This window comes from Chelonoidis abingdonii, chromosome 24 (genome assembly GCF_003597395.2).
Source record: "Chelonoidis abingdonii isolate Lonesome George chromosome 24, CheloAbing_2.0, whole genome shotgun sequence".
In the NCBI taxonomy this organism is placed as follows: domain Eukaryota; kingdom Metazoa; phylum Chordata; order Testudines; family Testudinidae; genus Chelonoidis; species Chelonoidis abingdonii.
This window is the reverse complement of record NC_133792.1, coordinates 4,795,514-4,807,630: the sequence shown is the minus strand read 5'-3', so window position 1 is coordinate 4,807,630 and position 12,117 is coordinate 4,795,514. Positions and strand designations below refer to the sequence as shown.

Genomic DNA, 12,117 nt, shown 5'->3' with positions numbered 1-12,117 from the left:
ATGCGGAGCCCTCAAGGATGCGTTCGGGTACCGACCTTATTTAACCTATTTATACTGACTTGCACACAAGAGCGGGGATGTGTTATACAAAGTTTTCCGGGAGACAGCGAATGCTGGGAGCGGTATTTGCTACACGGAGAGGGACCGAGGATACTATTCAGGAAGATCTGACCACCTTGACATGGTAATGGAAGTTAATAGGATGAAATATAATAGTGAAAAGTGCAAGGTCATGCACTAAGGGATTAATAATAAGAATTTTAGATATACGTTGGGGAGGCTGGGTCAGGAGCGTACGTACTTGGGGAGATGGAGGCATGGTGTTCTTTAGCAATGCCTGCCATTGTAATAGCCCCGAGGCTGCTGTAGGTTACAAGGGGGACCTCTGAAATCCATCTTCTCCCAGGATGGAGGGAGGTGGCCTTAAGCCATCTTTGTCCATGCTCCCACCATACACCATGCAGAGCTCTGGTGCACCCAAGCACCTGGCCCTTATAATTTTTATTTCTGGCTTATTTCTCTTTTGTCTGGTCCCAGGCTACTTCCCTGAATGGCTCTCTGTGATTCCCCTCCTCCCCTGTCCCTGCCCTTATTCAACCCTTTACCCTCAGATGCCCAGTGGCCGCTAGCATCTCCCTGAGGGCTCAATCGGCTCCCACAGCTCCTGGCTTCAATAATTCCCCACAGCTCCTGTTATGGACTTTGATATGCCGATGGAGACAAGGGTGCCACTTGTTACGATCACTTGCCAAGATTTCCTATTGGTCAGAATCAATTCCAAATTCCTTCATATCTTGCTTGCATGTGTTTTTATAGCTAAGCTTGGGGCATCCTGTTGTTCCTGTTCCCTCTGATAGCTCCCCCTATAGCACATCCTTGGGTATACGTCTGTCTTCCAACCTACTCAGATGGCCCAACCAGCGCAGTCATCTTTGCTTGAGCAGGGCTGTCATACTTGGTAAATTTGCCCTTTGAAGATCCTCTGCATTGGTGACTTTATCCTGCCATTTGGTGTTGAGTGTGTGGCGTAAACAATGTAGGTGAAAACGGTTTAACCTTTTCTCTTGATGAGCACAAGTTGTCCATGTTTCCTCACCATACATGAGAGTGCTGAGGTTGCAGTCTTGGTAAATTAGAATTTTAGTCTTGATGGTCAGCTGTGAGATGTTCCAGGCTTTTTTAGTTAGTCTGCTAAAGATGGTGACAGCCTTTCCAATGGGAACATTTAATTCTTCATCCAGTGAGAGGTTGGTGGTCACTGTAGAACCTAAACAGCTGAACTTTGGACTACTTCTAGCTGGTTGGCATTTAAGGCGATTGAAGGATCTTGTGGACCCCCCTGTTCTACTACAACTGTTTTCTTAATGCTGATGGCAAGGGCGGCTCCAGGCCCCAGCACGCCAAGTATGTGCTTGGGGCAGCATGCCACGGGGGGTGCTCTGCCGGTCGCCAGGAGGGCGGCAGGCAGGGTCCCAGTGGACCTCCCGCAGGCGTGCCTGCGGAGGGTCCACTGGTCCTGCGGCTTTCGTGGAGCCACAGGACCAGCGGACCCTCCGCAGGTACGCCTGCTGGAGGTCCATCGAAGCCGCAGGACCAGCAGACCCTCTGCAGTCACGCCTGCGGGAGGTCCACCGGAGCCACAGGACCGGCGACCAGCAGAGCGTCCCCCACAGCGTGCCGCCATGCTTGGGGCGGCAAAATGTCTAGAGCCGCCCCTGGCTGATGGTGAGAGCAAATGCCTGAGAAGGACTTGAAAGGTGGTCCATGAGTTCTTAATAGATCTTCATCGTAGGCTATGAGTGCAGCATCATCAGAGAGTAGAAGTTCCCTGGCTAGCACCTTTTTGACTTTGGTCTTTGACTTAAGTTGGGACAGGTTGAAGAGTTTCCAAATTAGAGTTAGCTTACGTTTGGTTAAGGAAATATAGAAAGGCCTTGACTAGCAAGTAGAAGGAAAGGCCTGAAAATTCTGAGTCATAAGGCCAGAAGGAATGACGTAGGGAGAATGTCTGGTTCAAAGAATAACTAATGAAATAAAGGGACGTTCTAAAAAGAAGGCCTCTGAGACAGGTCACTGCAGATGGCTTTAAATAGGACACAGAAAATTTGTCTTAAGATAAGCCAGCATGGCCCTTCCCACCCACATACCAGCGCTATCTCAGAAAGCAGGGCCTGTGTGAACCCAAGGGCAAAGGGCAAACTTGGTCAGCAAGAAGGAGGGGAGAGACACGGAGGAAAGGCCTTGGGAGAAATGAGGTTGTAAATCTTATCTGGATCCAGCCTTGAAATAAGGGTGAGCTGTCATAAACCAGATGTTTCACAGAAGTCAGTCACTGGCAACGACATCACTTGTTTGTTAAAGCGGATACAAAAGTGAACTCTCAAGGAGTTTGTGCTAATACCTGCCAGTATGGTCAAAAAGCCCCTGGTTTAGCCTGTCTGTAAGTCTCTTGAGCAAACGCTTATCAGTGTCCTGTTACTGTTTGGGTGTAGTACATGGCTTCTTAGTTACGCTTTTTAGGCATGGTTAGAGCAATTGTATGAATGCCATTTGGCACTGGGATTTAATAAAGGAATTTGTAGTGAAATTAATGTTGTGGTAATACCCTGCAAAATACTGATAATTCCAACACACCCACGGTGCCAGTCGCCAAAGATTCTCATGGCCAGCACATGACCAAGATCACTGTGTCTAATGACACAATCCCCTGCATCCAGGGGGCGTCTCCATCTGCAACCCTACCATGGACCAGGACTCCTAAGCAGCATCCAAACTGCAGGACTCCTGGAGCTGTTTGGATGTTCAAGAGCTGGCTCTGCTGAGCGTAGGTCCATTTGGAGCACAGGCCTCCTTGCTGGGGGGAAGCTCCTGCACTGACGCTGACTGTGCTAACTCCATGGGGTCATGCCTGCTGCATAACACATACTCATGGGTGCCAACTGGCACTTAAGATCTGACGGGTGGGCAGAGTCATCATACATTCACATGTGGCAAAGCTGATTTTCTAAACATTTCCTTACCCAGGTGAAGCCCAGGCATCTCACAAATTGCTTCTTTCACTAATGAGCTCTCTGAGCTGGGGAGAGTCAGGTATTAAATCCTCCCAGGAAGTCAGAGAGGGAGGGTGTTATTGGATTTCAGAGGCCATTGTTAGCCAGGGCTCTTGTAACCTAACCTAGCTGGGTTGGCTTCCCTCTGGCAGATACAATAGCGCGCCTGTCCCTGAAATGTGAACCCAAGATAATTACCAGAGTGAGGAGCAGTAGCTGCGATCTGCGTGAAGACGCTCCCTGAAGAGCCACACATATGCCAGAGCCCCCCACTGCTCCTCATGAGAGGTTGCAGCCCCCTGGCACTGTGCAGCCCTCTCACTGCCTTGCTGAGCCCTGCCAGAGGTGACAGCATCGACGAGACAGGTAGGAATGCAGCTGGAGAAGGGTACCAGGGTAACCCCCCCATGCCACTGGCGGTCAACTCCTTGGACTGCGTGATGGGAACTGGTTTGTGCATGAGGCCCAGAAGACTCCCTCAAAATGCCCCACAGTGTGGTATGGCACAGCAGGGCACTCAGCTGAGCCCCCTCTCCATTGCCCCTTCTTCCCTGTTGGGACTCTAATTGCAGAGGGCTTTAGGCTGCACAGCTCTGCCAGGCAGCCTGAGCTGCATGGGTTTCTCCTCCCCATGCCAGGCAAGCCCTGCAAACTCCTGGCCTTTGCCCTCGTCTAGGGGAGTCAGGTGGCTCCTGATCTAGCCTGGTGTGTGCCTAGTGCAGGGCTCAGAGGGGCTGGCAACTCCTAGCTCTGTCTTGCCCTCTCAAGCTGTACTGCGAAGGTGTGATTCCTGAAGGTGCAGATTCCATGCAGGATGTCACAAAAACAAGATTCAGAGTAGCAGCCGTGTTAGTCTGTATCTGCCAAAAGAACAGGAGTAATTTGTTAGTCTCTAAGGTGCCACAAGTACTCCTGTTCTTTTTACAAAAACAAGACTTTTCTTTACTCAATGCCCAGCACTATTTGTGCCCCAAAGCCCTGGGCAGTGAGCAGCGGCCAGCTGGAGCTCAGCAGGAAAGGAAGCATGTCTCACTGGGTTCCCTCCAGGTTTCCTGTCTCCTCTCTCATTCCCCATCACTTGCCCTCATGTCTATTTCCTCCTTCCCCAGCTCCCCCTGCCTCTCATTCCCCCTCAGACAGCCCCACTTCCCCTCCTGTTCCCCTCCCATAACCCCACCTGCCCTCCCATCCCCCCTTGCCAAGCATCCTGCCTCCCCTCCCATTTCCCTTCCCCTGACTCCACCTCCCTTCCCGTTTCCCGTCCCCTCCCCCAGACTCTTGCTTCCCCCAACTCTGACCCCACCTCAACTCCTGTTCTCACTCCCCTGGCCTCATCTCCCTTCCCCTCCTCCCTCACCCGGCCTGCTGCCGCCTCTCCTGTGCCCCTCACATAAGAACATACGAATGTCCAGACTGGGTCAGACCAATGGCTCATCTAGCCCAGTGTCCTGTTTTCTGACAGTGGTCAATGCTAGGTGCTTCAGAGGGAATAAACAGAACAGAGCAATTATTGAGTGATCGATCCCCTGTCGCCCACTCCCAGCTTCTGGCAGTTAGAGGTTTAAGGACACCCAGAGCATGGGGTTGTGTCCCTGACCACCTTGACTAGTAGCCATTGATGGACCTAGCCTCCATCAACTTATCTAGTTGTGTGTTATGAGAAGAAGTACTTCCTTTTATTTGTGTTACACCTGCTGCCTATTAATTTCATTGGGTGACCTCTGGTTCTTATGTTATGTGAAGGGGTAAATAACCCTTCTCTAGTCACTTTCTCCATGATTTTATAAAACTTTATGATATCCTGGCTCAGTTGTCTCTTTTCTAAGCTGAACAGTCCCAGTCTTTTTAATCTCTCCTCATATGGAAGCTGTTGCACACCCCTAATCATTTCTATTGCTCTTCTCTGTACTTTTTCCAATTCCAATATATCTTTTTTGAGATGGGGAGACCAGAACTGTTGTGACCAGGGCTCCAGGGGGGGCACACTGAGATTGCTCAGTTAGGGTAAACTGCAAAGAATGGTGCAGAAAATTCCCAAAACTGGTGGTGGTTCTAATACTTAGATTCACCAAGCCAGCAACAAAACAGCTTCTATGATACCTTACTGGTTACCCAAAACACAGCTTCCTTAAAGCAACCCAGTTTTGATCTTCCACTCAGACAGCCAAGGCAAATATGATGATTACTGAACATCTTGTTCATCATATAAAAAGTTCTACCAGTCCCAAAGGATCAGACACATTACCCACCAAGTTAATGAATATCTCAGATTTACCCAAATACATGCTTACAGCCAATTCTTATTAACTAAATTAAGATTTATTAAAAATGAAAAGAGAGAATATTGATTAAAAGATCATTATACATACAGGTATGAATAGAGTTCTTAGGTCAGCTTCATAGTAAAGACGCTGATCTTTAAAGTTGCAAAGAGTCCTTTCCAGAATCAGTTGACCAGATTATAGTCTAATGTCCAAATATCCAATATTAGGGTGATCCAAAATGGAACTGGAGACCTCAGTCTTGCAACTCAGACTTGCCCTGATGAAGCTTAAGCAGATCTGAGATAAAAAAGGATCAGGGTCCAAGAGCCTACAGTTCCCAGGCAGACTCTTGACAGCATGCAGTCCTTAGGTGAATAACAGGCAATTATCCTAGCTTTGAAGTAGATCTCCTATTTCCTAAATGTCCTAAGCATCATTGGTAATTAGCTACATGGATTAACATAAGGCAATTGCCTATCTCCCACCATTTGCAGGTAGTTTGCTACACACTTCCAAGAGAAATTAAGACAGTGATCTCACTACATTCATAGTTCATTTAAATGGTAACATCTTTTGATCTCTGAATTAACAGAATACAGCAGTAGACAGGAATTGTTTTGTTACATTGTCAACCTCTAACAATATATATGTAAACACATGAAACTACAGACATTATCTAATAATATGTCTCTAAATGTTGAATCTGGGTCAATTAGTCTGCTAGTTGTATAACCCTTTCTGGCTCTGCGTCACAACAGTGTTCAAAGTGTGGGCATACTATGGGTTTACATAATGGTATTATGATATTTTCTGTCTTGTTAGCTATCCTTTTCCTAACAGTTCCTAACATTCTATTAGCTTTTTAGACTGCCACTGCACATAGAACAGACGTTTTCAGAGAACTATCCATGATGACTCCAAGATCTCTTTCTTGAGTGGTAGCAGCTAATTTAGACCCGATCATTTTGTATGTATAGTGGGATTATTTTTTCCAGCATTACTTTTCATTTGTCAACATTGAATTTTATCTGCTATTTTGTTGCTCAGTCACCCGGCTTTGTGAGATCTCTTTGTAATGCTTTGGTGTCAGCTTTGGACTTAACTATCTTGATTAATTTTGTATCGTCTGCAAATTTTGCTACCTCACTATTTACCCTTTTTTCCAGATCCTTTATGAATATGTTGAACAGCATGGGTCCCAGCAAAAATCCTTGGTGGACTTTACTATTTACTGCTTTCCACTGTGAAAATGATCATTTATTCCTACCCTTTGTTTCTTATTTTTTAACCAGTTACTGATCCATGACAGGACCTTCCTTCTTATCCCAGGACAGCTTACTTTGCTTAAGAGCCTTTGGTAAGGGACTTTGTCATAGGCTTCCTGAAAGTCCAGGTATACTATATTCACTGAATCATCTTTGTATACAAGCTTGTAGACACCCCCATAGAACTCTAAGAAATTGGTGAGGCATGATTTCCCTTTACAAAATCCGTATCATCTTCACCTGATCATTCTGTTCTTCAATATAGTTTCAACCAATTTGCCTGGTCCTGAATTTAGACTTAATAGCCTATAATTGCCAGGATCCCCTCTGGAGCTTTTTTAAAAGAGGTGTTACATTAGCTTTCTCCAGTCATCTGGGACAGAGGCTGATTTAAATGTTAGGTTACAGACCACAGTTAGTAGTTCAGCCATTTTGTATTTGAGTTCCTTCAAAACTCTTGGATGAATCCCAGCTGGTCCTGGTGATTTATTATTGTTTAATTTATCAATATGTTCCCAAACTTCTTCGACTGACTCCTCAGTCTGGGAGAGTTCCTCAGATTTGTCACCTAAAAAGAATGGCTCAGGTGTGGGAATCTCCCTCACATCCTCTGCAGTTACGACTGAGGCAAAGAATTAATTTAGCTTTTCCACAATGGCCTTATCATCCTTGAGTGTTCCTTTGTCCAGTGGCCCCCCTGATTGTTGGGCAGGCTTCCTGCTTCTGATGTACTTATGTTTTTTTTTTGCTCTCAGTTTTTGTACCTTTTGCTAGGTGCTCTTCAAATTATTTTTTGGCCTGCCCAATTATACTTTCACACTTGATTTGCCAGAGTTTATGCTCCTTCCTATTTTCTTCCATAGATGTGACTTCCAATTTTTAAAAGATCTTTTTGCCTCTAACTGCTTCTCTCTTGTTTCACCGTCTGGCATTGTTTCTATGCATCTTGCTCGTCTTGTAACTGTTCTTTTTCATTTCTGTTTAACTAGCTTCCCATTTTTGTGTCATTCCTCTTTTTGAAGTAAAATGTTAGAGTGGTGGGTTTTTTTGGTATTTTCCCCACTACAAAAATATTAAATTTAATTATATTATGGTCACTATTACTGAGCGGTTCAGCCATGTTCACCTTCTGGACAAGAGCCTATGTGCCACTTATGACTAAATCAAGAATTTCCTTTTCTCTTGTGGGTTCCAGAAGTAGGTGATCTAAGAAGCAGTCGTTGATGGTGTCTGAAATTTTTATCCTTGTAGCCCATCCTGAGGTGAAATGTTCCCAGTTAATATGGGGATATCCCCCATCATTATTGGGTTTTCTGTCTTTGTAGCCTCACTAATCTCCCTGAGCACTTCAGTCACCATCACGATCAGCTGATTGGTGGTGTTTCCCTACTGCCACCCTCTTGTTGGAAGTTCTGTCCATAGTGATTTGATGGTACAGTTTGATTCATTTAAGATTTTTACTCTGTTTGATTCTTTGCTTTCTTTCACATATAGTGCCCCTCCCCCACCAGTGGTACCTACTCTGTCATTCCCATGTATTTTGTGCCCTGGTATTACCATGTCCCATCGATTATCATCATTCCACCAAGTTTCTACAATGCCTGTTATAGCAATAGCCTCATTTAATACCAGGCACTCAGGTTGACCCATCCTAGTATTTAGACTTCTAGCATTTGTCTACAAGCACTTACTACATTTGTCAGTATTTAGTTGTCTGCCTTCATGTGATGTCATTGAATGAGATTCATTTTCATTTGCTTCCCCTCACTCAACCTCCCATTTCTGCTCCCTCAGCTGCACCTCCCCTCCTGTTCCCCCCATCTGGCCTCGCGTTCCCCCAGAGATGGCTGCATAGCCCCTACCAGCCCCCAGCACTTGTGTCCTTCCCTCCCACATGCTGCTTTGCCCTCGGGTGCCCCTCTTCTCCTCCATGCACATGTTCTCCCCTGCTGGGACACCTCCCTCCCACCCACATACCCTGGCCACGAGGCCTGTGTTCTTCGCCCTGTCTGCCTTGGATTTCCCATGTGACGGGCTGGCAACTTTTGCCCCAAGGCCACTGTTTTTCTCCCACACTCCACTGTTTGCATGGCCCCTCAGGGAGGCAGCCTGGCTCCAGGGCCTTCACTGTCCTGAGCCCGCTACACCTGTGCACAGGCCGCTCTCTGCAGCCTGAAACCCTTTTCCAGGTGTCTGACAGGCCCCTCTCTCCTGCCCCTCCCCAGAATGTCTCAGGCCCTGAGCAGGGACGGCGCAGAGGACATGGAGCCTGGAGCCGAGGCTGATTCCCTCCCTCCCAGCCGAGGCAGCCATAAGATCGACTGCATCATCTGCTATTCCTCCTACAACTTGTCCAGCAGACTCCCGCGCCGGCTCTACTGTGGCCACACCTTCTGCCAGGCCTGTATCAAGCGCCTCGATGCCATAGCCAATGAGCAGCGGTGGATCCTCTGTCCACAGTGCCGCCAGAGCACGCCTACGCCCCACGGAGGCATCACCATGCTCGACCTGGACCTGGCAGTGTTCCTAGCGGTGAAGTCTGAGAAGGAGCATCCCCAGGCGTCTGGCAGGCCCGAGGCTGACTCAGCTTTCAAAGCATCCTCCAAAGAGAAGCCAGTCACACAGCAGCCTTTGGGGCTCTGTCAGGAGACAGTGCCCCAGCTGCAGTTCCCCCGAAGCAGCTGCTGTGGACGGTGCCTGTGTTGCGGGGCTATGGCTGACTTTGAGACCTAAGCAGGCTGTTCCCAGGGCTAGGTTGGGGATAGGCTGCCAAGTTTGGAAGGTGTGACGAGAACCCCTAATTTGGCTGGGCAGAGAGAGATTGCAGGGAGGACTAGGCTGGGTCTCTGGGTCTCACAGAGTGCAGGCACTCCTCTCCAGGCCACACCTGGGCAGCATGTCCTGCTGCCTGAACTGTCTGTAGGGTTTCCAGCTCCCCCAGCATGGCCCACTGCAGCCCCAGGCTATTTGTTTTGTCATGCCTGATGAGGGAGGGTAATCAAGCCCTGTTATGTCCCTGCGCTGGGGTCTGCAGTCCTCTCAGCCACCTAGATCATCACATGAGGGCCCTTGCTCCCTTCTGGACCCTCGTCATTCTCAGTCTGCCTGAGGAAGCTCTGTGTATATTATCAAGGGGTTGGTGAGCCTGTCCCTGCCTCTCCTGGGGAAGATGGATGTCTGCACCTCCACTCCTCTGGTTGGCCTGCCAGGGCTTTGGGCAAGGGCTTCTATGGCAGAGGTTCTTGGGTGCAATTGCACCCACAGAAACCCCTCAGCAGCGGTTCCTGTCTTGTAAGGCTGGGCCAAGCTCCCGACTCTGGGAGCTGTGGCTCAGCTCATGGGTTCACATGCCACTAAAATTTGGCCTGGCTGTCCCTCCAGGAGGAAGGATGGGCCAAACCTGAGCATCACTGCAGCCCTGTGTGCCAGGTCACAGTGCCTGGAGTGGGGAGAGGAGCCCAGATCACAGGATAGGAGCTGCCACTTCGGTGTGAGTGTGAGGCAGGGCGCTCACACACACTGAAGTGAGGTTAGGGTTGCTGCGCCAGGGCAGAGGTTGCCTCTGTGGGTGGTCAGGGCGAGGAGGGGATGGGGATGGGAGAGGAGTGCACCCATTGAAGCAGAAGGCTACATCTGTCACTGGCTTTGAGTAAACATCCTCCCCATAAAAATACAAAAAGCAGGAGAATGTAGTAGAGAGAGACATCCTGGAGCACTGGGCCTGGTGCAAGATCTAAGGTCTGAACCAGAGGCTGGGAACCAAAGTCAGGCCACATATTGAAACAGATGCTCATAATTTCCCTGTCCAGTACATGAACTTGGCAAAGTTGTTGCTAGTGTACCCAGTACTAGACATGGATGTAAATATGTTCCAGCTAGTACGGATACACCCCAATCTAGTACAAGATACGATGGTTTGACAAAATAATAAATAGGGATGTTTTGCCCAAGATATCAGGAACAAGGGGAAGTAACAAACAGATGTCATAAAATATGCAAGGTGGTGTGTATCCTGGGTTTTCTGTCTATAAAAATTGGGGTACCTGGTCTTAACCCTTTGTGCAGATGAGGAGAGAGCAGAAATTCCTGCTGCTGACTGACCCAATCCTTGCCACTGGGCACTCGTGTGTTAGCGTAGAACTTATGGGACATTAGAACTGTGCCTTGAGGGTAAGAAACCTGGCCAGATTGTGCCTGTGGTCTTTCTTTATGAGTAACATCAAAGTCTGCTGAATGAGCAGGCTGCACTGTCTGCTAGCACTAATGGAGCTCCAAGGACAGAAGCACTGAGCAGCCTAAACAGCATTACCAAGGCAATGACATTCCAACCTTCTACACTTAACAGGACTCAGGAAACTCACCTCATGTCGGGGCCACCAAGCACTGAAGGCCCCATAAGATGGGAACAATGTTCAATCCCTGCTGAGCAGGATTCACACTGGGGACCTACAGGGACAGCTTCTGTCACTCTTTGGCAGTGCCTTGGGGTATCCAAGACCCATGATCAGTCATGTGACCCACGGAGAGTGAGGCTGATTTCTGGAAAGAAACATTTATTAAATAGGGTTCTGCCCTTTTTGGCAGGGTCCTCTCTCTGGACACAGGCTAAATCTCTCATGTTCGTTCTCAGTCTCACACATGGGGCAGCTCCCATTAACCAAAGTCAAATGCAGTGGCAGAGTTCCAGTTGCTAGGTGATGTTATCCCCTTGCAGAATGCTGAGCTGAGCAAAACTCACACTCTGAACACCTGGAAATGCAGAATTAAGATTGTCCGGGCACCCTTAATGCTGCCCTATTTTAGCACTACCTAATATACTCCATTAACACAGAAACATTCACTCCGCCAACCCGACAGCTGCTGAAATGCACAAGTTCTTCCTCTCCTTTTATAGCCCAGTCACTCACTACAGGCTTCCATCCCATACTGGAAAAAGGCAAAAAGAGAAGGCCCATGCCACCTTCCTTCTGTTCCCTTGGAGACAATAGGAATTCTTTGCATATGCTCCAGGAGCAGTCATGGTGTTTGGTGCACCTGCCGTCAGCAGTGGAGGCCATAGCTGGGCTGCTTGGTAAAGGTTCTGGGTAGTGGTAGTAGCCTGTGATAAACTGGTGGTCAGACTACATGATCCCTTCTGGCCTTAAACTCTCTTACTGTACACATCAGCTGTGCCCCACCAGCCCGGCTCCAGCACATCTCCTCAGCCATGCCCCTGGCCCAGTCAGTGCATTCCCCCCTCCAGCCTGGTCCCTTTCCACAACTGCACCCAGACTCCTGCTCTGCAAGCTGGGAATGCCTTGTTCTGATGTGTTCACTCCCTCATACGCCAACATTTCTATTACCATTACCCCCCATCTATAACCTGCCTCACATGCAGTGCCTGGAAAGAAGGACAACTATGTTACAATGCAACGGTGTCCCTGCTCATCTTTCACAGTGGTTGGAGGGAGTGTTTGTGGCATGGCTGATATGATGGGTTGTCACCCCCGCGGGGCTATCTGGGAGCCATGGAAACTGCTGCTCCTCTCTAACCTGCTC

The 12,117-nt window shown here is 48.4% G+C and overlaps 1 protein-coding gene across 1 annotated transcript; it reads left to right on the top strand.

The window, feature by feature from the left end:
* The first annotated feature begins 8,805 nt into the window (after positions 1-8,805).
* On the top strand, positions 8,806-9,312 carry RNF224 (ring finger protein 224). The gene has a single exon (XM_032767484.1). It carries the CDS (start codon positions 8,806-8,808, stop codon positions 9,310-9,312), a length of 507 nt encoding a protein of 168 aa, XP_032623375.1.
* The last annotated feature ends 2,805 nt before the right edge of the window (positions 9,313-12,117 follow it).

Excerpts from the sequence above, each read along its gene's own strand:
- RNF224 (XM_032767484.1), top strand. The coding sequence starts at position 8,806 with ATGTCTCAGGCCCTGAGCAGGGACGGCGCAGAGGACATGGAGCCTGGA.